The sequence below is a fragment of the Hyperoodon ampullatus genome (assembly GCF_949752795.1).
Source record: "Hyperoodon ampullatus genome assembly, chromosome: 3".
NCBI classification, from domain to species: Eukaryota; Metazoa; Chordata; class Mammalia; order Artiodactyla; family Ziphiidae; genus Hyperoodon; species Hyperoodon ampullatus.
Genome location: NC_136916.1, coordinates 169,138,207 through 169,164,600, shown reverse-complemented (window position 1 = coordinate 169,164,600; position 26,394 = coordinate 169,138,207). Strand labels below are relative to the sequence as shown.

General features: G+C 41.8%; 2 protein-coding genes across 3 annotated transcripts in view; one reads left to right on the top strand and one right to left on the bottom strand.

Annotated features, from left to right (window-relative positions):
* Positions 1 to 296: 296 nt before the first annotated feature.
* On the bottom strand, positions 297 to 15,466 carry UBR7 (ubiquitin protein ligase E3 component n-recognin 7; the record flags this gene model as incomplete). Its single annotated transcript, XM_079699271.1, has 11 exons — positions 297 to 879; positions 5,278 to 5,339; positions 6,589 to 6,751; positions 7,266 to 7,415; positions 7,591 to 7,799; positions 9,236 to 9,341; positions 9,912 to 9,965; positions 10,908 to 11,003; positions 12,090 to 12,150; positions 12,987 to 13,120; positions 15,317 to 15,466. The coding sequence occupies 11 exons, from the start codon at positions 15,464 to 15,466 to the stop codon at positions 787 to 789; spliced, it is 1,278 nt and encodes a 425-aa protein (XP_079555397.1). The 3' UTR covers positions 297 to 786.
* Positions 15,467 to 15,720: 254 nt separating this feature from the next.
* GON7 (GON7 subunit of KEOPS complex) overlaps positions 15,721 to 26,394 on the top strand; it is a gene marked incomplete at its 5' end in the record, with an annotated part of 50,445 nt that continues 39,771 nt past the window's right edge. The window contains 2 exons of one of the 2 annotated variants that reach the window (XM_079698978.1): positions 15,721 to 15,928; positions 18,280 to 18,789. In XM_079698978.1, the coding sequence (XP_079555104.1) occupies positions 15,721 to 15,928; positions 18,280 to 18,374 (303 nt within the window). In that variant the 3' untranslated portion in view covers positions 18,375 to 18,789. Of the gene's footprint in view, positions 15,929 to 18,279; positions 18,790 to 26,394 lie in introns of those variants that run through there. The other variant, XM_079698979.1, reaches the window with a different exon arrangement.

Below are 26,394 nucleotides of genomic sequence, written 5' to 3'. Positions count from 1 at the left end.
GATTTCACAGGGTAGTACCCGGTCTATTTTCTAGGCAGCAGAGAGGGACCAGTATAATGGCAGATTTTCTCCAGGAAGCCCTGTGAGCACTACAGTACTGACATTCTAATCATCTAGTGCCAGCAGACGTGTGAATGAAATTCTCACTTTAAATTTATTAGTAAAATTTGTAACAAAGGTGGGCTTCCTCAGTCCTGCCATCAGCCAATCTCCTTGCCTGTGATAAACATCTAGGCCAGAAAACCGTCAGTCCTGGCTACTCCGGAGGTTTGGCCTGGAGGAAGCAAGCTCTGAGATCCCTTCTAAGCTGTGACCAAACCTCAGAAAACAGCGATGTGGGAGAAGGGGCAGAACAGGCTTGAGGAAGCTTTGGCCCAAGGCACCATGACCGTAGGGGTGGGGGGATCTACGGAGGGTGGAGCTGACAGGAAGAGAACTTGACAGAGCAGGTCCTGGGAGACAGCGGCTCTGTGACAGGGCAGACACGCTCGGGAGTTAAAGAGCCAATCATAAGGGGGAAAAAAAACTAGTTGACTTTCTCAAAACCAAATCAAATGTCTTGAAACTCATGAGCACATAACCCTGGCTGGACTGGCGTGGTGGGGCTCAAGTCTGTGGAATGAGCTGCATTTAGCTGAGTCAGAAAGAATGCTGGTTGTGAAATCAGCAGGAGGAGGCCGCTCCAGGGGGCACAGAACGAGGACCAACCGTGAACTATGCCTCTTTTATTCCTGGAACAGTAAGGGGCGTCCTCACTGGCGGGATGAGAAGGCGCCATGTTCCAGTCTAGCTGCAGTAATACTGCATCCCATCCACTCTTCTTCTCTTTTTTGACTGAAATTCTTCAAAGAACTGCTGGATGTCCTCTCTCTTAACCACCTGTTGAGGGAGAGGGAAAGTTAGGAAAGGGAGCATCACAGAACAGCACTAACTGGTTGTAACATTCACAATCGAGTCCAACAATACTGCTGATAAGGATTGTTTTAATGTGTAATTAATTATCCTATCTCCACTGCACAGACAAGCTCATCCTGGCTCAGAGACTGGCCAGTCAGAGTCACGCGGTAGGCAGGCAGCACACTGGTACGGAGCGTGGGTTCCACCACCGCCCTTGGTTTCCTCATTAAAATGAGATGAAAGCAGCCCCCATCTAACAGGGCCGTTTGAAGAGCAGATGAGATGTAATGCCTGTAAAACACTGCCCAGCACAGAGTAAGTTCTCAGTGAATATCAGCTGAAAAGAAAAGTAGCCGAGCCAGGACGAAACCTGAGGGGCCTAACGGTCTCCTGAGGCCACTGCTCTGCCTCCTGACACAGCTGTCTTGGGAACGTCCTTCAGTTCTGCAGAAGCGCCCACAGCAAACAAAATCTGCTTTTCTGAGATTTGTGCTCTCTCCTTTACTGAAAAAAAAGGAACCCCCAAACTCTTCCCTCTTCAAGAGTCCAAAATTAAAGATGTTGGCTATATAAATAGAAAAATAATTGGCAAAAACTATGGAAGCAGTACTCCCAGTAAATGGAATATCCATGTTATGCAATAAAAATGAGAAATTTATCTTGTATTTTATTGGAAAAAGGACTAGAACATCAGATAAAAGTGTTTCTATTAGCAAAATAAAATATCAAAAATAAGAAAACAAGGGGAAATATAGAAAAAAAGTAAACCAGGCCTAACCGGAAGGAGTCCCTGCTCACCCCAAGAGTGAGTCTGTGCTGCAATTGACAGGTTTGTTAACATGGTTTTTAATTACAAAGGTAACACATTCTTATTATTATAAAGGAGTAAGGGTGGGGCGGGGAGAGGGAGGGAAAGAGAAAAAGAAAAAGAAAGCGCTGGAATACAGTGAGCAAGACGGGGAGAGAGAGAGAGAGAGAGAAGTAAGAAAGAGGACAAATACTTGTGGGTAAAGCGAAAACCTCCCTCTCCACTCCCCAGGGGTAAGAGCGCGACATCCCCAAATGGCACAGGCAACCTGAATAACTCACTGGGGCAAGACATGATCTGACAACTCCTCGAAATGAAAGAACTCCACACCAGACTGGCAGCTGACACACCAGTCTCACAGGCACCAAGAGTCAGCTGGGGGTCAACCTGCGAGGAATTAGAGCCCCTCACAGACTCAAGATCGAGATGCTAACGCACTCTGAGGCAACCACAGCTCAGAGCTCTAAGGCACTGGGCTTGGGAATGCACACTTATAAATGCTAATAAATAGGACACTGGGGAGTTCCAATGTGAAGGATCTGCCCCCAGCTCGGATCACAGACATTAAACGCTGCAAGGCAACACAAGGACATTTCTCTGGCAAGGAAATAGTAGGAGGAGACCTAAAAGCCCCCAAATTACACAAATTAGAGTGTGTAATCTTTAGTTTCTAGGCATCCTCAAATGGTCACAGCCAATATGCAGAGTAGAAATGTTAAAGAATAAATACCTGGGTCCAATAATGAATCATTTTATTGGTTTGTCCTAGAAAATGTGCAGTGTCTAAGTGTTATTATTATTTTTTAGTCAGACACAAACATTAAAGGGCAGTCCATCATTTGACAACACCCAGACCTTATTAGCATTCTCTTCTATAGCCAAATACAACCAAAGCAGACGAGCTTTAAGACAACTTAAGGTGTTTGTAAAGATCTAGTTAGTAATGTCGAAAACAAACGATAAAAAATATTTTTCTGTCCTTTTAAATTGTCACATCAGATTATCTCAGACTCATAAAGAATGGCTCTAGCTTTCACAAAGATCCATACACTGAGGACACACGTGAAGACTCTGGACAAAATTGTTCCAATTGTGAATGGAAAAAGACAATATACCTACTTTTTTTCTTTTATGTGAATTTAAGTGTGTGTGTAAAAGAGCACAGCAACCACAAACTACACAGAAGCAGTGGCAAGAGCATGTGCTCTGACACAACGGAAAGACCCTGAACATCCACCAACAGTGCCGAGGTTAAAAGAGTTACACCCGGGGCTTCCCTGGTGGCGCAGTGGTTGACAGTCCGCCTGCCGATGCAGGGGACACAGGTTCGATCCCTGGTCCAGGAGGATCCCACATGCCGTGGAGCAACTGAGCCCGTGCGCCACAACTACTGAGCCTGCACTCTGGAGCCCAGGAGCCACAACTACTGAGCCCATGTGCCACAGCTACTGAAGCCCACGTGCCTAGAGCCCATGCTCTGCACCAGGAGAAGCCACCACAATGAGAGGCCCGCATGCAGCAACGAGGACCCAATGCAGCCAAAAATAAATAAATAAATTTATCAAAAAAACCCCCAACAAAACCCAAAAACAGTTACACCCATGGACCCTCTTAGTTCCAGTGAGAGAGAAGCCTGAGGCTGCATTAAGCAGAGGACAGCCTTTGCAACAGAAACGAGAATAACTGTCTGTTAAGAGCTGCTGGGAAGCAGGAAGACGTCCGTCCCCAGTGACACTGAGGAACATTCTCTAAGAACGAGAAAACCATTTAGCAAGTCTCTTTAACTTTGGACCTCACAATTCATTTTGAAGAAAGGCAGCATTGCCAGATATCCAGGCAGCTACAAGTTCTTCCCACATTTATGAGAAAGCACTCGGTTGCAGAGACTTCTTCCAAGAAAACAAGTTTCCGGGCACGTCCCGAGTGTCTGTCAGACCCACGTCTGACTTTAGTTGTCTGTCTAGCTATAGCAGAGCAAAACATTTTCTGTCCAGAAGGACAACTGTAGGCCATGAAAAGAAAAGTTTTGCTTTATATCTGCCTCTGGAAGATAGAAAAGTATTTTAGAAAAAAAAAGTCCATCATAAATGTATGAGTAGTAGAGGGCTAGGAGGTATTTGTAAATTCATCTGGAAAACTATTTTATCAATTTATTTATTTATTTATTTATTTATTTTTTGGCTGCACCCCGTGACATGTGGGATCTTAGTTCCCTGACCAGGGATCGAACCCACGCCCCCTGCAGCGGAAGTGCATTGTCTTAACCACTGGACCAGCAGGGATGTCCCTGGAAAACTATTTTAAAAGATTACATGGGAATTCCCTGGCGGTCCAGTGGTTAGGACTCCTTGCTTCCACTGCAGGGGGCATGGGCTCATACCTGGTCGGGGAACTAAGATCTCACGTGCCACGTGGCCAAAAAAAAAAAAAAATTATACATTATAGAGTTAGTGTCACCCTTAAAAGCATGTAGACTGTCCTAACCAGCAAGAGAAATGTTTTAGCCCCCCAATATAAAGTTCTTTCATTTTAAACTAGAACTCAAAAATCACAGAGAAGCGGTCTGGCTTTCATTTTTTCCTGCCTGGTCATTTTTCCTTCTTTCTCCAAAAATCCCTGCTTGAAGGTCAGGACTGGGAGAATCAGTATGGCTGATCCAATGGCCCTCTCCTAAGCTACAACGATTCTCTCCAGATCATGCGAGACTGCTCCGCCCCTCATCCGGAGGGTTGGGAAGGAATCCTGATGTGGCTAGTCCACTGGTGTTTCACTACTATTGATCTCCCTTTCCTCTGCCTGCATTAAGCTCTCAGTCATCTTTTTCATCAAAGAAAATGAACTATGGAAAACAGTATGGAGGTTCCTCAAAAACCTAAAACTAGAACTACCATATGATCCAGCAATCCCACTTCTGGGTATGTATCCAAGAAACTGAAAACAATAATTCGAAAAGATACGTGCACCCTAATGTTCACAGCAGCATCATTTACAATAGCCAAGATATGGAAGCAACCTAAGTGTCCAACAACAAAAGAATGGTTAAAGAAGATGTGGCGTGCGCACACACACACACACACACACACAATGGAATATTAGCCATAAAAAAGAATGAAATTCTGCCATTTGCAACAACATGGATGGACCTAGAGGGTATTATTATGTTTAGGGAAATAAGTCAGATAGAGAAAGACAAATATTACATGTTATCATTTATATGTGGAGTCTAAAAAATAAAACAAACAAATGAACAAAACAGACTCACAGATATAAAGATCAAACTAGTGGTTACCAGTGGAGAGAGGGAGGGGGAGGGGCAAGTGAAGGGTAGGGGATTAAGTGGAATAAACTACTATGTATAAAATAAATAAGCTACAGGGATATATTGTACAGCACAAGGAATGTAGCCAATATTTTATAATAACTTTAAATGGAGTATAATCTATAAACATGTTGAATCACTATGTTATACACCTGAAACTAAAATAATACTGTAAATCAACTATACTTCAATAAAAAAAAGATACTTTATTCAAAACATACAAGGCTATGATTAAAACTCTAACTAAACTTACTGTGCCTTCATCAGCAAATCTCTTGAGATAGTCTTTAAGTTCAGTCTTCAAGTCATTGTATTCTAAATCAAAACAACAGAAAAAGGACATAAACTTTAGATAAGCCATTTGTGTTTAGAAACAAAATATTTCTTGACCATTGACATTTGAGTATGTTAGTCTAAACCACATTTTTCTTTAAGTGAAATCTGCATAGAAACTTGTTCTCAATTTCTCTCAAATTCCTCCATTTTGACATCTGGGACACTTTTTCATTCAAAAACCCTCAAAAGGGGCTTCTCTGGTGGCGCAGTGGTTGAGAGTCCGCCTGCCGATGCAGGGGACACAGGTTCGTGCCCCGGTCCGGGAAGATCCCACGTGCCGCGGAGCGGCTGGGCCCGTGAGCCATGGCTGCTGAGCCTGCGCGTCCGGAGCCTGTGCTCCGCAACGGGAGAGGCCACAACAGTGAGAGGCCCGCGTACCGCAAAAAAAAAAAAAAAAAACCTCAAAAAAACAGAGATATCCTCATTCCCAAAAAGATTAGCTAAGAACTTTTTTTTAAAGTTTTCCATCTCTCTGGAATTCTAGTGCTTGAAATATCTTGGACTTGTCAAACATTAAGTTTTAAAACTCGTGCACTCACTCAACAATTTATATTATGTACAAGGCACCTTGAGGGCTACAAAAATGTTTTAGATGCAGCCTCTATCCTTGGAAAGCTTTTACTCCAATAAAGGCAAAAGGAAATTAATCAAACAGTTACAAATACAAGACAGGAATAATCAATGTCAAAAAAGGGGCACAAAAGTGGTGGCATCCGAGTAGAAATGGCTAGGATGGAAATCACTAAAATAGTTGGGCATACTGGGGGAAAAAATGTAAAAGCCTGTAATTAAGGGTTTGGGAATGTTTCCCCTCTAGTGGTTTCCTGTGAACCACTGAAGCATCCTCAAGAACTGTCAAAAAGATGGCATGCTTTGCTCAGAAAGATGACATGTAATGTTCAATGAAAATTATTTCAGTGAATGGAAAAAGAAATTGCTTTCCTTTTATTCTTTACTCATACATCTACCCTTAATCAAAATAGCATGTTACGATTTCTCAAGCATGTAATTATTCTAGCGTGTAACCCAAATTCAATGGAAATAGTGGCTAAATACCCAGCAACATTACAATCAAGCAAGTGTAGGTGAGGCCTACTATACAATTCCAAATTTAAACCATCTTTGTGTTAAATTAAAATAGGTTATTAGTTGTCCTCCTTATACATAATTTTTTTTAATAGTGAAGGAAACTTCATGAACTTCATAAACTTTCACAAACAATATTTACCACAAATAAGTTCCACTTGCTGGACTCTGTTCATGCTGTTAAGGGTGTCCATTAGAGGGTCTCTCCTGTCAGCTGCCTGGTCAACCTTGCCTTTGTTTTCATAAGCCAGAACTGTGTCACATTCATCTGTCAGGAACAGGACATCTAGATCGCCATACATTTTCTTTAAAAAATAAAACCAGTTTCCCCATTAGAACTGTATGTCATTCTCAGAAAGTCAACCTCATGAGAATCACTAAAAATTTATTTAATTAATATCCAGAAAAACCTGAGCCTTTTAGCGAGTTGCTTGAACGTTTTATTCTTTTTGCCCAAATCTCTTTCAGAAACCTCCCAACTTCCCAGTAGATATTATATGATCTAAGAGATCTTTATTTAAAAACCACTGACTTACTGTAACTTTCAAGTAATATGTGTTTCCAAGAAATTCTATGATATAAAAAAGATAAGCTATTTTCCACTGAAATGAAGCTAAGTAAATAAAAAGTATTGCATAATTCTTAATTTCTTCCATAAGCATTCAGACTGCAAATACTATTTCATAAATTTGCTTAATATAAAAAAAATTTCAGTTCTCTATACTCTAATATCAGTTTCATAAATATACTTTTCAGGTGCTCTTACTTTAGGCATCAGTCCACAAAACATACTAATATTGAACTTGATCAGGTACTTACCATACAGTCTTTGCAGGTACATAACTTGCTACGCCAGTTCAGGGGCCAATAGGTGGCGGTGTCTTTCTTTATAAACTGCTTAGCTTTAAGCTCCTGAAGTTTGCAGCCAGACTGTGATTCTGTGTTGAGATGTTGATTCTTAAATGCTGTCTGAAATTAAATTAAGTTTTGAAGTGTGTTTTTTAAACTATCATAGTTTTCATAGTTTAGATTTTGTCAAAGGATTTCTTTAGGCAAAGGGTACAACTGAAACCCAAAGCTATATAGATTACAGAATTAATTTTGCTTAAGTTTTATTTCTTTTATAGCTCAGATTTCATGTTACCTGGAGATCAGCCTCAGAACTAGAGCTGGTACATGGTTGGTTCATCTGCTCTGCTTTAACTTCCTTCTCAGCAGCCTTTCCATGTTCTGGAACATCCTTTTTGAGGGCACCATCATGATGAGCTCCATTTTCAGGTTGGATAACTTCCTGGTCACCGACCACATCAACATTCAGCACCAACCCATCATCTTCAGCAGTTACTTTGGTTACTGTGGGTTCATTGAAAAAACACACACACATATCCACAGACCAGTTAGCCAATGAAATCACTTAGTCTGATTAAAACATACTTCAGAATCTAGAAAAGGAGAAAGTGAACCTTAATCTCTGGAATAATAAGAAAGGAAATAACACTTTTTTAGGTTATGTCTGCCTAATCCAAAGAGTCAAATTAACTGAGAAGATCATTTAAAAATACCAACCACGGGCTTCCCTGGTGGCGCAGTGGTTGAGAGTCCGCCTGCCAATGCAGGGGACACGGGTTCGTGCCCCGGTCCGGGAAGATCTCACATGTCGCAGAGCGGCTGGGCCCGTGAGCCATGGCCGCTGAGCCCGCGCGTCCGGAGCCTGTGCTCCGCAACGGGAGAGGCCACAACAGTGAGAGGCCCGCGTACCGCAAAAAAAAAAAAAAAAAAAAAAAAAAACAAACCAATCACTACTTAAGCACTTTCTATGTAAAAGAGAAAAAAAAATACTATAGATGTTAAAGACAGAGGGACACCTCAAGAAGCAAGAGGCAACAGGAATAGATTTAACTGCAAATACAGGTAGAAGGGCAGTTTTAGAAGAAACAACAGCTTTTCTTTACGAGAGAAGGAAATCAGAAAGGGCGCGTGTAGAGACAGAAATACCGTGAAGGAGAGAAGAGAAATGATAAGGGAACTCAGTTTGCATGATGGCATTTCAGTTTAGTAGGAAATGAGGCCATCTGCTGACAGGGAAGGAAATGAAGGAGGGGCAGAGGGGAGCGGTTAAGACAACCTGATGAAGGCGAAATAAATCCAGGTCCAGCAGAAAGCGAGATTTAATTGTAAAGGGTATGAACAGAAAGAAAGCACACCAAGTTTAAGAACTTGGAGACAAATCAAAAATGTCTGATGCTGCTTGTGGTTTGTATGGTGAAGTGTTCCCTAAAGGTGAGAAGGGCAAGAAATTGTGAGGCCAGAGCAGCAGATAACTGCCACTTTAAAAATAAATTAACACGTATAGCATTACAAATAAAATAAAATATTTAATGCCTCAAGAACATTCATTGCTGATTAGTGGTTTGGGGTCAATTTCTTAGAGTATAATAAAAGCACTATATGACAAACTATACCACCACCCCCTCCCCAACCAATAGCATGTCTTACATTTAAGAACAATGTTTATCTCCTTATCTTTCAAAACCCCGTTCAGAACTGCTTCCTCCATTTTCTCTAATTCTGGTCTCATCCATACTCTGCATCACGCCATTTAAGTACAAATTTGTTCTTGGTAGTCTCCCAATCTATCTATAAGCACCTTGTGGAGAAGGAACAGGTCTTATACTTTTTTCCGCAGAGTCCAGTTAAAACTAGTTGATAAAAATTATCTACTGAACGTACAAATTGTTCTGAACATACAGCACAAGTTGGTGGAATACCAACTCCACAGAGACATTTACCTGCCAGATGTGTAGCATAAGCCCACAAGAAAGAACAGCGTTTCATGCAAGCCTGGCACACCATCTCCTGGAAATCTCCACTCTCAGGGGGAACGGCACCAAGATGCTGCCAACACAGAAAACCGAACATTTTCCTTGTGATCACCAAGTTGTCCCAAAAGCCCATTATTTTATAAAATATTGCGGGACTTCCCTGGTGGCGCAGTGGTTAAGAATCCGCCTGACAATGCAGGAGACACGGGTTCGATCCCTGATCCGGGAAGATCCCACATGCCATGGAGCAACTAAGCCGGTGCGCCATAACCACCAAGCCGCACCCTAGAGCCCACGCCCCACAACTACTGAGCCCACACGTCGCAACTGCTGAAGAGTCGCAACTGCTGAAGCCCAAGTGCCTAAAGCCCGTGCTCCGCAACAAGAGAAGCCACTGCAATGAGAAGCCCGCGCACCACAACAAAGAGTAGCCCCCACTCGCCGCAACTAGAGAAAGCCCATGCGCAGCAACGAAGACCCAACGCAGCCGGGAGAAAGAAATATATTGCACTAGGATGCTGATCATATCTTTACTATATTTTTAGAAGAGTAATTATAACGTAAAATATAGTAAATTCCAAAAGACAAGATCTTTTCTCTTTTTGTAAAGACAATGTCTTTAAAAGGTAAAAGCTCTCCTTACCCTTCCATGGAACCAGTCTTCACAGACTACACACTGGATCATCTCATCTGGAATCTAACACGGGAAAGCCATTTGTTTGTTAATGATTACAGCGAATTCTGGGATACCAAAGTAAATCTGGCACACATTAGAATTAGATATTAAATAATTCTCTACCAGTTCTGTAAAACTGCTATCCACATGCCAGAAGTCAAGGGGACAGGGAGAAACGGCAATTCAAGGGGCCAAAGAAGTTCATTCTCCATGAACTGGTGTTACAGAAGGATTACATTAAGATAAGCACTTTGTGAGCAATTATCAAGGCTTTCATATCAGTTACTTAATATGATTCCCATAAAACTTTATAAATAAGTAATGTATTCTCACTTCAGACATAAACCCAGGCCCAGGGAGGTAATGTGAATTGCAGCAAGTTGCAGAAGTGACTGCACAGAATTTTTACTTTTGTGAAAATAAAAGGAAACTAGAAATTAAAACTCACATTCACCCACTTATGTGTGCACAGAAAAAGGTTTAAAAATACATATACCAAAAAGTGTTAACAGTGGTTGTTTCTGGGAGGTAAGAAGGTACAGGAGTGAGGAAGAAGAAAAATTCTTTTTAAATTTTGTGTGTACGTCTAATTGAAATTTTTAAGAGGATCCAGTTTGTACACCCTATTTCTTTCCTTGCAGGGATGCAAGAAATTGAAGGTCATTTTCTGGCAAGTGTTCAGGGGAATGGAGCAAACAGGCAGGCAAAGGCAGGGAGGAAGGAAAAGAGTTCTGGCCTTGAGAAAGTCCTGTCCGATATTTCATTCTCATGATGTAAGAATGAGAATAGCTGGGGTCTGCTCTGGTTGTAGCTCCAGCCCAGATTCATAAGAAGGGATAAATCTAGAATCCTTTCACAATCCCCAAATCCCTGCTGAACAGCTAAAGGGTCAAATATGACAAAAGGCTGAGGAGTGAAGGCTAGAGATGACACAGTCCCGGTGCTAACCTCTCAATCTCTTACCTCATCTTCAGGATCAGGATAAGGTCTCTTGCAAATGCAGTACAATCCAAAAAAGTTGTCATTGTACTTATTGCCACAGTTTATCTTTGCTTTGTCCTGAAAGATATTAATTTCAATATATAATATGGTCTAACTTTAACTATAATTTCATGCATCATGAAATGTATGCATTCAATATCTCCCCCCCCCCAGAAGCTGGTCTTTAACTTTCAAAGTACAAAGGAAAAAAATTCATTCCTATTAAAGGGATACTTTTTCCCGGATACAGGGAAAAAATAAAATTTATTTTCTATGCCTTCTTTGTAGCAATTGGGGGAAAATCAATCATAAATATTAATTATCAACCTCTGTAAGCTGACATTGGCCTAGAATTTCAAAAGACTTCTTAATGCCCAGCTGTGACAGCCAAGGCCCCCAGGTTACTAGGAGGTAAAAAGCAGGCAAGGAAATTGTCTAAAAATAATCTTTGAGGAGGGAAAAAGCATGACAGTTTTAGCAATATGATTGAACAATGTAGAGTCCCTTATTTTCTCTTTCATTTCTGTTATTTCATTGAAAGTTGGCGTATAAGCATAGTTTTTATTATCCAAAAAGCACTGAAAAACTTCTGAGTGCACATAACCCGCTCATTATTACCAAGTTTTATTTATTCAGTTTTTAAAGTCATCCCTTTTGCTTTAAAAACCTTAAAGTAGGGCTTCCCTGGTGGTGCAGTGGTTGAGAGTCCGCCTGCCGATGCAGGGGACAAGGGTTCGTGCCCCGGTCCGGGAAGATCCCACATGCCGCGGAGCGGCTGGGCCCGTGAGCCATGGCTGCTGAGCCTGCGCGTCCGGAGCCTGTGCTCCGCAACGGGAGAGGCCACAACAGTGAGAGGCCCGCGTACCGCAAAAAAAAAAAAAAAAAAACCTTAAAGCATAGGCACAATCAACATAATTAAACCTGAATCACTTTAGAACATTCCCCCACAAACCCTTCATATTAATTACAATCTATACTGTAGGCTCTGAAAAGGTTACTTAGTTTTCCAAAAAGTAATAAATGGGATAGTCTAATATTGATTTGTCCATTTACAAAGAATAAGCATAAGAACTTCCTTTTTGGAAAATACTTGGTTTTTATCCACTCGGACAAATATCAATCTCAGCTACTTTTCATGCATTTATAGTTACAGTGCTTACTTACAGGAAATAATTTGCATTCCAAATTTTTAAACTTGATGTTTCCACAATCACAACGAAAATTTCTGAAACAAAGGAGGAAGAGCCGATTTTAATTTTTCTTTTATATCTAATGACTTACTCTATAAATTCATGTCATAGCCTCTTCCCTTTCAACTGGCTTCTAGGATCTAAAAAGTGACCTTGGTTGTTGTTCATGTATCCAGTCCAGAATCTCTCCAAGCACATAACAATAAAAGATTTAATAATTCTAGAGATTAACATGCATAAAGACAAATATCTATATTACACAAACACTAATAAAATAATGGCAGAGCAGCAGGAGTAGTTGAGTTTGCACCATAATTTTATTTTAAAAGGCCCTCTGGGGACTTCCCTGGTGGTGCAGTGGTTAAGAATCTGCCTGCCGGGCTTCCCAGGTGGCACAGTGGTTGAGAATCTGCCTGCCCATGCAGGGGACACGGGTTCGAGCCCTGGTCCAGGAAGATCCCACATGCCGTGGAGCAACTAAGCCCGTGCACCACAACTACTGAGCCTACTTGCCACAACTACTGAAGCCTACACTCCTAGAGCCTGTGCTCTGCAGCAAAAGCTACTGCAATAAGAAGCCCACGCACCGCAACAAAGAGTAGCCCCTGCTCTCCACAACTAGAGAAAGCCTGCGTGCAGCAACAAAGACCCAACACAGACAAAAATAAATAAATAAAATAAATTAATTAATTAAAAAAAAAGGCCCTCTGGAAAACTGCTCTCTCCAATTATATTATATAAAAACACATTACATTTTACCAGTGCACAACTACTTTGAATGCAAAAAAAAAAAAGATTAAGAAAAAAAGTGCAGCTGGAAAAGAATCTAAATATTTGAAAAGCATTCAGCATCAGTCTCTGACCGTTTTACCTTTTTGTGTATAGCTCAAAAAGTTTATGACTTCCATGACATTCATAACTGCAAGCTAGGCAAATTCCTGCTGGTTCTTCTCCCTCTGGGGTGCAGGTACTACAGGCATATAGTGCTTGTCTCTTTACTGAGCCCTAAAAGACAGCCCCAAAATGGAAAAAGAGAGAGAAAAAATTGAAGAAACATGGCAGAGTCACCTAATGCCCATACTATGATCTAAGAAATAACTGAAATCAGATTACCTGTGGTCAAGATTTTCCTGTAAAAAACACTGAGGCTAATAAATTAGCTTATTCAACAGAATACCAAAACACTGTTGCATGTTTCATACACTAGTGCTTGTTTTCATATAATTTTTTCTTAAAGTGATAGAAAGAAGTTTAATATTTTCAGTCAGCTGTGAATAAGCTGGTCTGCTTAATCATTTCAACACATAAAAATGTAGGAGAATGCGTGTAAGTTTATGTAAATAATAATCATACTTAATTTTGGAAAATGCTTGTGGTTCCACCAAAGAGAAAACCAATGCATTAAATGAATCCCTTTGATTTTTAGATGTATGCTTAAGTATTTAGAGGTGTAGTGTCATGGTCTGCAACTTATTTTCAAGTGGCTGAGGAAAAAAGAAAAAAGAAAGTCTATTACAATGAAGGGGTAAAAGAAAAAACAAATGTAAAATGTTAAAAAGTGAATATATGTGAAAGTACACAGGTGTTCATAATATTATTCTTTCAACTTATCTGTAGACTTAAAATGTTTCCAAATAAAAAGTTGAAAGAAAAACAAGCAAATCCTGATAATGGATAGTACCCTCTTCTGGGAAGTGGGGAGACACAAGGAAGATACAAGGAAGCTTCTGCTATGCCGGTAATGCTCTATTTCTTGATCTGGGTAGTACGTACCTGCATGTGTTTTTGTTTATGCTTTCCCAAGACTTATATATGGTTTGTGCACTTTTCCACATATTTCACTACAAAAAAAAAAAAATGTTAAGGAAGTCCGTTTCAAAAACCTAACTACGGGCTTCCCTGGTGGCGCAGTGGTTGAGAGTCTGCCTGCCGATACAGGGGACACGGGTTCGTGCCCCGGTCCAGGAAGATCCCACATGCCGCGGAGCGGCTGGGCCCGTGAGCCATGGCCGCTGAGCCTGCGCGTCCGGAGCCTGTGCTTGGCAACGGGAGAGGCCACAACAGTGAGAGGCCCGCGTACCGCAAAAAAAAAAAAAAAAAAAAAAAAGATGAGCTTTAAATCTGGAAGTAATGGTGGATGGTGGAAAGTGCTGGTAACTACATTTCAAAGGTAACTTACATACAGACTTTTTAAAAAAAGGAAAGCAGAGAAAAAGTTGTTTCAGTGGTGACCAAAGGTTTTTAAATACCAGACAACATTAAGTACATCTGACACAAGGTGTATTACAAAAATGTAACCACTTTGCAGTGTAAACTCAACTGGACAGCGATGACAACTGGTATTATGATCTCAGTCCACACCACATAATGACCCCAAATCTCTCTCCCCATCCTTCAGTGTTCCACTCCACCCCCTTGGAAGGTAACCTTCCTCCTACCAATTCTCACCTCTTATTAGTTTTCTTCTACCCACCTTTCTCCATTTTTGTACCTAGAAATATAGGATGAGTCACCAAACACGACATCACACCCCCTCAAATCCTTGTTCACATCTTCCAAATGCTTTCTCTCCTCCCCTCCCCTCCTCTGCCAGTGCCAGCAGCTGTTCGGGTCCCGGTCTATCCCCCTGGGGGGCAGACTGCAGACAGATGCGGTATTTGCTTCTTCTCTCCAAGAAACCAGCTAGCACTTGTCAACCTAAATCGCAGAGGAACCAGCTGTCCAGGAGCCCAGCCCACACGGGGAGATTTTCAAATCCAGAACGCTCTCCTTTCACTCTGTTTTGACTCTCCCATTCGATTCCTAATAAATGCTCTGAGGATGCGAAAAGTAGAGACAAAGATGTCTGGATGTGAGAGGTCACGGGGACGGTTTCGTGAAAAGCAGCTGAGGCACCGAGAAGAGACGGGAAAGGAAGGAAAGAGCAGCCGCTCCAGGGCCAAAGCCTGGAGAATCGTGGGGGGCCGGACGGAGGAAGACCGAGAAAGGAGGGGAGCCCTGCTGGACACAGGCTGAGGAAGGGGGCTCAGGAGACTAAGGGTAATAGGACAACTGGGCCTGCGATGGGGAAACGTACTATGAACAGCGGCGCCGGACCACCACGGGGGTGCCGGCCGCGGCAGGCGGGAAGAGGGTAAGTCCAGCGGGGAAGAGAAGGTTCAGGGGAGCCCGGGGGAGGCGAGGCCCGGGCCGCGCGCCCACCTGCGAGTAGGAGCACTTCTCCGAGTCGCTGCCGCCCAGGACGGCGCACGCCTCATTCTCCAGCTCCTCGTCCTCCTCAAGTACGTCGACCAACGATACCACGGGCTCCAGCTCCAAATGCCGCCCAGCGGGCTCCTCGGCTCCGGCCATTCTCAACTGTCACCCAGACCGACTCTCGGCCCCGGCGGAGGCGGGAAAAGCGGCCGCGAGGGGCGGGGCCGGAGGAGGCGGGGCCTCAGTGCCAGGCACCAATCCCAGAGAAGGGGAGCGAAGGAAGGGGGAGGAGCGACTTCCGACAAACGGAAGTTACTCCTCTCCCTTCTCCCGCCTGCGCCGGCGGCTAGTTGACTTCCGCTTCCGGGTGGCGCGTCACCGCGGCGCGCTCTGGAAGTTCCGCGGTGTCCATGGAGTTGCTGGCTGAGTACGTCGGGCAGGAAGGGCAGCGACAGCAGCTACGGGTGCCCTGTGAGGCGCCGGGCGTCGCCGACCCTTTCCAGGGCTTGTTGTCGGGCGTGGCTAAGATGAGGGAGCTGGTGACCAACCTCCTCGGCTCCCCGGTACAGCGGGAAGCACAGGACCAGGTGGCGGCGGCTCCAGACGATGCGTTGGACGGTAAGTTCTGAGACGGTGCTGGAGCGACAGATGGGTGGGCAGGAGCGCCCGGGGAAAGTCTGCTCAGGGAGCCCGCGTGGAGTGGCAAACTTGGAGAAAGTGAGCCTGGGGGGAAGAACTCCAACTAAAACTTGTTAGCACCTTCCGCCAGATCTGGGCTGTACCTGGGCTCATTTACCAGGGCTGCTTTTCACGACTGTCTTTGCATTTATATCATACACACACAAAAAAACGTGCTGAACGGCTACTGCTCTATGCCAGTCATTGGGCTGAGCTCTGGAGAAAGAATGAAACTCAGTTCCTGTCCTTGTGGGACTCTGACCGCTGAGGGGTTAGACAAACACTCTTATTAAAGAGTAGAAGGATGACCCTAGGCTCCTCTGTAGCTATTGCAAACCTAGAGAACCCAAGAAGACTTCAGAGAGGGCGTGAATTCTAAGCTGGGTGTTGGATGGAAAGGAATTTTCCCTGGTGTAAAATTACAGACAAGTTTGGAAGACTGCCATCTGTCACAGAATAGGAGCAGGTTCCGAAGATTGCAGCAGATTTCAGATGAACAAGTCGTAACTCTCAGGGACTCCTTTCCTTTCCCAGTTTTGTAGGTGCAGTTTGAAAGTAGAAACGGGAAATTTAAGTGTATTCGTTTTTTTTTTAAGACTTGTCTTGACTACCCTGAGCTGAAGAACCTAAGAACTAAATATTAGAATCAGGACTTAATTCCTCTGAAGAGGAGCTTAAACTGTACTTTCCTTTCCTTTCCTTTCCATCTTGTTTACATCTTGATTGCTAGATAATGTGAAGGAACCAATTCAGAATATTACACGAACTTCAGATAATAGATTGTTTCCATGAGAGAGAAGTCCTGGTTCTTGGCTCCAAAAGTTCCTCTCTAATCCGTTGAACATATTATCATTGGAATAAGGACAGGTATAGGTAGATTACTGGAAAAGTAACTGCCGTCTGTTCTACTAATAGTGGGTCTGTAATATCTTCATACAGGAAGACATGCTTTTGTATATTTAATGAGGTCCCCATAAAGCTTCGGTTTGAATTTCCTTTGTTAAAAGCTGTAGAGATTAAAATGACAAATTTTATCTTATATGAATCATATCTTAACAAATACAAAATTTTTAAATGTAACAATTATGAAAGAAAAGTGATAGAACACAACACTAGAAAGACAAATAGTGGTGATCATTTTGTAATGTACAGAAATATTGAGTCACTGTGTTGTGCACCTGGAGCTAACAGTGTTGTGGGTCAATTATACTTCAATTGAAAAAAATCATCATAATGACAAAAAAAAAAAAAGAATCCAGTTACCAAATGTGCAGAAGACTTGAATAGACAGTGCTCCAGATAAGATATACAAATGGCCAGAAAGCACATGAAAAGATGCTCAACGTCATTGACTTTCAGGGAAAGGCACATCAAAGCCACAGTGACATACCATGTCATGCCCACTAGGAAGGCTGTAATCAGAAAGAACAATAACAAGTCTTGGCTAGGATGTGAAGAAATTGGAGCCCTCATACATTGCTGGTGGAAATGCAAAATGGTGTACCTTCTTTGGAAAACACTTTGTCAGTTCCTCAAAAAGTTAAACATAAATTTGTCGTACAACCCAGCAATTCTACTCCTAGGGATTCCTAGTTCCACTCCTCGTTCTCCCGAGAGAACTGGAAACATGTTCCCATTAAAAACAAACGCACAGATGTTCATAGCTGCATTATTCATAATAGCTAAAAAGTGGAAACAACACAGATGTCCATCAGCTCATGAGTAGATAAACAAAATATATATCCATACAATGGAATATTATTCAGCCACCAAAAGGAATGAAGTACTGATAAATGCTATACAACATGAATGAACTCTGAAAACATGATAAGTGAAAGAAGGCAGACACAAAAGGCCACATGTTTTACTATTCATTTATATGAAGTGTCCAGAATAGACAAATCTAAGATAGGAAAGTAGATTAGTGGCTGCCAAGGGCTGAGGGGAATGGGGAGTGACTGCTAATTTGTACGAGATTTCTTTCTGGGAAGATGAAAAGTGTTCTGGAATTAGTGATGATGGTTGCACAACCTAGTGAATATCGAAATCAATACACTTTGAAAGTGAATTTTATGGTAAATGAATCATATCTCCAAAAAAACTGATAGAAAAGAAAGGTTTTAAACACCAAAATTCCCAAAGTCTTTTTAACTGTACATATGTCTAATTTGATATATCCATTGTTCTATTAATCCCTAAAGTGAAATGGTCTCATTATCAACTGCTTTAGCTATGTATATTTCTTTCAACCAACGAACATATTGTCATACAACAAATATTTATTTTAAAAGGTGATGATGAAGATGATGCAGAAGATGAAAATAACATTGATAACAGAACTAACTCAGATGGACCATCTGCAAAACGGCCAAAAACACCAACTTAACTAGTTTTTATGAAATTTAAAAGACTGCTATGATATCTTATTTATCACACACTGACATTTAAGGAAGACTTGTGCTCTAGTTTGGAAAGCATTTGTTTTGTTCCCCTGGGACAATTTTGTCAAAGAAGAAACTTTTCTGCTGTTTCCATCAAAGAAAGATAGAATAAATGTTTAGAAAGGAATCTTTTTTCTTGAGTGAGAAGTAAGTTTCAGACCATGGAAATAAAATAGACATTTAATAATGTATAAAATCCACTATGTTGGCAACTGAATTCTTTCTTTATACTTTTTAAATACCCTCTGGATTAAATTGTGTGATGTCTACATCTTTTAGCTTCTGCTTCTGTTATAAAAAGTACATGTCAAGGCTCATGGACAATTACATTTCAAGGAACTGACATGAACAAGTGGTGAAAATTGGGTATTAAATTTAAGAATGGCAGTTCTGTATAAATAGAAGGAAAATGGGAATAGAGAGAAATACTGAAGAGAAAGGAGAGCCCTTGAGAGAGACCCAAGGAAACCTTGAATCCACACTCACCCAGTACACAGACTTCTGGAGACGATACCACTCAATGGATATATGTTTAACCTGTACCTTAAGAGAGTTAAATGGGGTGTGCTTTTAGGCTGTGATTTGCTATTTATGTTAACACAAATATAAGTCTTTAGGTAAGCAACCTGTGTTGAATATAAAAAGATATTTCGTGTCATCCTGTAGTCAAACTTTGATTTTGCTTAGCAAAGGACTATCAAATCCTTTAAATATACATATGTATATATTCCTAAAATATATGTGTGTGTATATGTATTCCTTTTCTGCTTGTCGGAGGGACTAAGGCATTTTTCATTTACTCTGTGTGTTTCCTGATTCATTTAGATAGCTAAACTGTAGAGAAATCAAGTAGCTTGTACCTACTGAAACACAAATTGTCATAGAATTTTAGAGTTGGAAGTAACCTTACAGATTATATGATTTATTTCAGAGGTGAATCAAATGTTAGATATTTGCCCTGAGTTGCAGAGCTTATTGGCAGAGCTTGGGTTATACACATAGCCTTTGAAAGATTCCCGTAGCACTTTCCCAGTTACACATTCTGAAACCTATAGCTTACAAAGTACATGCTATTAAGGAAACTGAATTTACACACCTTTTCATATCTTTAAAGTATTGTTTTACTTGGAACATCAGCCTTCCACTAAGTACCCTTATGTAATTAAAACAATACCAACTAGAAAAAGTTTTATAAATGGTCAGAAATTACCTTGTTTAGTTTGTGATAATGTCTCTAATATTGGGACTTTAGCTCAGTTACTGATTTGTAATAATCTTTTATCTTTATACAATCCTTTAAAAAACTTAACCTGTATAATTAGAATAGTTCATATTTTTAAAGTAGTAGCTGAACTTTGCTCCTGAACATTTTGTCTCTGGGTTTAGTAAGTTTGTTTATGAAGAAGAAATGTCAACATATTTTTGCTTGTGGTCTAGAGTTTGGAGGTCTGGGTTATAGGTCTGATCGATCTTTTTCTGATTCTAATACTGTCTTCCTAAGTGAGCCACATGCATGACAAAAAAGATTTTGAAGGTTTGAGGGACCAGCTTGAAGGACCAGTAGAAAAGAAATGCCTTGACTGGTTTTCTAATCTGAAAACCAGAGGTAAAACGTTGGCCACAGGCATACAGGATACAGTTATTCTCTGAAACATCTCCAACTTTACTGTTATACAAGAAAGTCAACCCCACAATCCTACCTAAAAATAAGCTTGATGCTAGACTTAGATAATTTTTTTTTTTTTTTTTTGCGCGCTACGCGGGCCTCTCACTGTTGTGGCCTCTCCCGTTGCGGAGCACGGGCTTCGGACACGCAGGCTCAGTGGCCATGGCTCACGGGCCCAGCTGCTCCGCGGCATGTGGGATCCTCCCGGACCGGGGCACGAACCCGTGTCCCCTGCATCGGCAGGCGGACTCTCAACCACTGTGCCACCAGGGAAGCCCTTAGATAATCTTTTAAAATATGAAACATACGGAGTTCTAAATATGAAATATATGGACATATGCAAATATGTATATATGTAAGTGCTTTTGTGTCGCATTAAATACTTATTTTAATAGAGTTCTGTGGTCAAGGACAAGAATTTTTACTCTTTTATAATAGGTTGCTGTTACTTGGCTGTAATATTAGATAGGAAGTTTGAACATTTAAACATTTCCTTCAGCAGAACTTTCTCAGCTTCTGAGACAATGTTAGGGCCCCATATTATATGTTTCTGTGGAACCTGGCCCCCTGTACTTACCCCCTCATAAAATGTACTTTATTAGAATTATTTCTTCAAGCTGCTCAAATTTTTTTTTTATAAATTTATTTACTTTTTGGCAGCGTTGGGTCTTCGTTGCTGTGCGCGGGCATTCTCTAGTTGTGGTGAGTGGGGGCTACAATTCGTTGTGGTGCGCGGGCTTCTCATTGCGGTGGCTTCTCTTTGTTGTGGAGCACAGGCTCTAGACGCGCAGGCTTCAGTAGTTGTGGCACGCGGGCTTCAGTAGTTGTGGCGCACGGGCTTAGTTGCTCCGCGGTATGTGGGATCCTCCCAGACCAGGGCTCGAACCCGTGTCCCCTCCATTGGCAGGCGGATTCTTAACCACTGCGCCACCAGGGAAGTCCCGCAATATTTTTTTTAAACTTTTAATGAGAAGGCTTGTATTTTTAAGGAAATAAAGTTTGTTTTCTTCCAGATGGAAAAATCAGAGACATCTGTGGCCCTCAGTTTATTATGTAGTACTTTTCGCTAGATCCTATTTAGCCTATTAAAGATACACCTATTTCTCGGTAGAACTGTTCAATCTACAAACGTAAAATATCATTTCTTATCCAACATATTGCAGTAAGATGCATACATAAGACATCTTAAAAACCTAGGCTTTAACATGTTGGGGAAATTAATCGTACTACAATCATCTTGTGATGTCATCTTGCACATTTAAGTATATAGTAAGATTAGAGTGTAAAATTATTATAGAAATTGGAGAATATTTGTAAAATAACACTTTCGGTTTTAACAGATGAGAAACAAGTTGGTTAGTTTTTGTGATGAAGTTGGTTCTTTTCTCACTACCTAGGGCATAATAAATTTCAGGTAGATTCAAGATGTTTAGTATTTAAAAAAAAAAACCTGTAAAAGTACTAAAAGAAAATGGACTAAGAGTTTTTATAGTCTCAGAGTGAGGAAGGTTACCTAAGGAAGATTTTTAGAAATCCAGACACCGTGATAGAAAAGATTAGTAAATGCAATTATATAATAATGAAAATTTCTGAACATTCTGTAAATGAGGTTAAAAGCCAAAGCGGGAAAAAGTATTTAGTATTAGGGCTTCCCTGGTGGCGCAGTGGTTGAGAGTCCGCCTGCTGATGCAGGGGACACGGGTTCGTGGCCCGGTCTGGGAAGATCCCACATGCCGCGGAGCAGCTAGGCCCGTGAGTCATGGCCGCTGAGCCTGCGCATCCGGAGCCTGTGCTCCGCAACGGGAGAGGCCACAACAGTGAGAGGCCCGCATACCACCAAAAAAAAAAAAAAAAAAAAAAAGTATTTAGTATTTTCAACAGAAATGACTAAGAACTAAAATTCCTTTTATAGCTGTCACATGTACCAGTCAGAAAGACAACAGAAAATTTCACTTCAAAGAAATGAAAAGTAAAACCACAATGCAGTACTGTTTTCTTACTTCTCAGACTGAAAGGGCAAAAGTTTTGATGCAATATTGAGCTGGAAAGGGTGTGAAGTCCATAATATATTGGTGGTGAGAGTGTAAATTGGTATAAGCTCTTCAAAAGTCAAGTTGACGATTCTGTCAAAATGTTAAATGTGCGGGGCTTCCGTGGTGGCGCAGTGGTTGAGAGTCCGCCTGCCGATGCAGGGGACACGGGTTCGTGCCCCGGTCCGGGAAGATCCCACATGCCACGGAGTGGCTGGGCCCGTGAGCCCGGGGCCTGTGCTCCGCAACGGGAGAGGCCACAGCAGTGAGAGGCCCGCGTACCGCAAAAAAAAAAAAAAAGTTAAATGTGTGTGCTCTTTGACCCAACAGTTTCACTAATAGAAATTTATCCTATGGTTAATAGCACACATATGCACAGATAAATATATAAAACTATTCATTGTAGCATTATTCTTGGTAACAAATGATTGTAAACAACCTAAATGTTCATCAGCAGAAGACCCTAGTTAATTAAATTAAAAAGAAGCACATTAGTGCAATAATTCTGTGCAGCCATTAAAAAAAGACCAAGGTATAGCTCTATGTGTTGTTAAGGTCAATATGCAGTATATGATGTTAAATGAAAACTAGCAAAATGTAGAACAGAGTGCAGAATGCTTCTAGTGGAGAATATTGGCTAGATATGCATATAGTGTCTCTGAAAGGATAGTCAAAGTGCACCTGGAAGAAGAAGTTGGGGTTAGGAGTGAGAGCGAGACTTTTCATTGTATGCCTTGTTCTCTTTGCTTTTTTTTTTTTTAATTTATTTTATTTTTGGCTGCATTGGGTCTTCATTGCTTTGCATGGGCTTTCTCTAGTTGCTGTGAGCAACTACTCTTGGTTGTGGTGCGTCGGGTTCTCACTGTGGTGGCTCCTCTTGTTGCAGAGCACGGGCTCTAGGCACGTGGGCTTCAGTAGTTGTGGCACGTGGGCTCAGTAGTTGTGGCTCACGGGCTCTGGAGCACAGGCTCAGTAGTTGTGGCGCATGGGCTTAGTTGCTCGGTGGCATGTGGGATCTTCCCGGACCAGGGCACGAACCCGTGTCCCCTGCATTGGCAGACAGACTCTCAACCACTGCGCCACCAGGGAAGCCCTCTCTTTGCTTTTTTAAAAAAGCATATGTTACATATTTTTCTACACAAACAGAAAAACAAAAAAGTCATGCTTTTTTAATAAGGGCAGATCAGCCATATTAACAGTTTATTTTATTTATGTTTTTGAACAGTTACTTTTTAAAAATTAATTAATTTATTTATTTATTTATTTATGGCTGTGTTGGGTCTTCGTTTCTGTGCAAGGGCTTTCTCTAGTTGTGGCAAACGGGGGCCACTCTTCATTGCGGTGCACGGGCCTCTCACTGTCATGGCCTCTCCCGCTGCAGAGCACAGGCTCCAGACGTGCAGGCTCAGTAGTTTAAAACATTGTCATGTATGTAATTCAGGGCAAAAATTAACAAATACAGACTTAATCAAAACAAAATGTCCACATTTCCCATCTGACACTACTTTGTCAGAAGAGGGAGTATGCAACTTCTAAAGAGGTTTACCAGAGCTGGGCTAAATATGAGAATAGGGTACCATTAATGAAAGGGAGGAGGTATTTCTAAAACTGATGGGCCCAGCCTTAACCCTCTAGTCAGTGCAGTATTCTCAAAGTTTAAAAAGAATTTTCCAATGTTATTGTAACTATTCCAGTTCTCAGGTGACCTTTGGGATCAGAGTTGCTCTATTTAAAGACATGGTCCAGACTTCCAGGTGGCGCAGTGGTTAAGAATCCACCTGCCAATGTAGGGGATGCGGTTTGAAGCCCTGGTCCGGGAAGATCCCACATGTCACGGAGCAACTAAGCCCATGCGCCACAGCTACTGAGCCTGCGCTCTAGAGCCTGTGAGCCACAACTACTGAAGCCCACGTGCCACAACTACTGAAGCCCACGTGCCACAACTACTGAAGCCCACCTGCCTAGAGCCCTTGCCTGCAACAAGAGAAGCCACTGCAATGAGAAGCCCACGCACCGCAGCGAAGAGTGGCCTGCTTGCCACTAGAGAAAGCCACGTGCAACAGCGAAGACCAAAACGCAGCCAAAAAAATAATTAAAAAAATAAAATAAAATAAAGACATGGTCCAGGAAACAGTGAATGCTAGACAGTAAGCCTCTATTTAAATCTTTTAAAAAGTAGCAGCTCACTTTGGGGCAGCAACAAGGCAATTGGGGTACAGTTTTAAATAGAAATTTACTCTTATGCCAGAAATTCTGCTGGGTATAGAAGTAACTTCTGGAAGCACATTACTAGTTTAAATGAGTGCTTTATAGGGCCAAGGTATTGCCCCTTGATACCAGAGTACTGAAAGTGTGTGCTGTAGCTCTAAGATGTCCTCATGATACTTGCTGTGTATGTTTGGTGGTTTAGGAAACCATTGTTTTCATGATTGTAACTTAAGAATTTCTCAAGACTAACCACCACTTAAAACCTTGTTTGTGACTGCGGTCTATGTTTTTTTCGCATGAATAAGGAAAATCCCAAGACAGCCAACATCACAAGAACTGTTGGAAAAAATAAATTGAGAGACTCATTTTAAATCTTGGCCTTGAAAAGAATATATCCCTACATGCTGAAACTGGAAAGAGCTTAGTAACCAAACTTACCTAGAACACATGACAAATTATGCTATGCACTTAGGAACTTTATTCTCTAGATTGTTTTGCAGCCTCGTGAGAGAGTTGTTGAATGGCAATAAAAATCACTCATGTAGTAAATAATTACTGAGCACCTACTATGTGGCAGGCACTGTTCTGGGCATGGGGCACATGGCATAAACAGACAAAATCCCTGCCCTCATGAAGTTTAGATCCTGACAAAATGTATAACATGTCATATGACAGTAAGTGCTCTGGAGAAAAACGGGGGAGGCAGATGCTTAAAGTGTGGTCAGAGGCAGCCTCACTAAGCTGACAGTTGAGCAAAGGTCTGAAGAAGATGATGGAGCCGGTCAGGGCTGAGCATCCAGGCAGAAGGTACACTGAGCCCAGAGGCCCTGAAACATGTTTTTCTGGCATGTGTGGCTGGAGTGGAGCAAGGGGTGGAGGGGATTGTAGAAAATGAAGTCGAAGTCGAGGGCCACTTACTTAGAACTTTGTGTGCCATGTTAAGGGCTTTGGCTTTTATTCTGAGAAAGGGGAGCTATAGAAGGATGTTTGAGAGGAATAACTTCTAAAATGATCCCTCGCCTCTTGTTTCATAGTAGACTTTTAGGGGACTTGAGCAGATTTTGGTGGGTGGAGAGACCAGCATCTTATCTTTATAGACAGGTTAAGTTTCAGGTGCCTGGTAAGATATCTTAGTAAATATCAAGTAGGCAGTTAGATATTCAAGTCTGGAGCTCAAGAGAGAGATCAAGGAAGTGATAGAAATCTGGGTTTTAAAGCCATGAGCCTGGATGCGATGACAAGGGATTAAGTGTAGAAAAGAGAACTGGGGCATAAATGCCAACACTTGGAGATTGGGCAGATCCTCAAAGAGGAAACAGCAAAGGGGACAGGAGAAGCTGGTGAGGAAGGAAGCAAATCAGAAAGGTATCTAGAATTGGACTAATACATGGTAGCTACTAGCCACATGTGACTGTTTAATTAAAATTTAAAATTCAGTTCCTCAGCCGCACTGGCCACATCTCAAGGGCTCATTTCATGTGGCTCCTGGCTATTCATAGGGACAGCACAGATACAGAACATTTCCAACATCACTAAAATTCTATTGGGCAGTACTGATCCAGAAGCCAACCGAAGAAAATAGCCCAAGGACAAGGGAGTGTGTCAAAAAGTAATTAGAGGGACTTCTCTGTTGGTCCAGTGGTAAGACTCTGTGCTCCCAATGAAGGGGGCCTGGGTTCGATCCCTGGTGGGGGATCTAGATCCCACATGCATGGTGCAACTAAGAGTCCGCCTGCCGCAACTAAGACCTGGCGCAACCTACATACATACATACATACATACATACATACATACATACATGTTTTTTTTTAATCCATTAAAAAAAATAATTTGAGGGGAAATTCCCTGGCAGTCCAGTAGTTAGGACTCCATGCTTTCACTGCCAAGAGCCCAGGTTCAATCCCTGGTCAGGGAACCAAGATCCCACAAGGCACGACACAGCCAAAAAAAAAAAAAGTAATTTGAGGACTGAGACTTTACCATTGGGTTGTTACATGTAAATGACTGGCAACCTCTTGACAAGAGAGCAGCTTTGGTAGAGTGGGAGGCAAAAGCCTGACA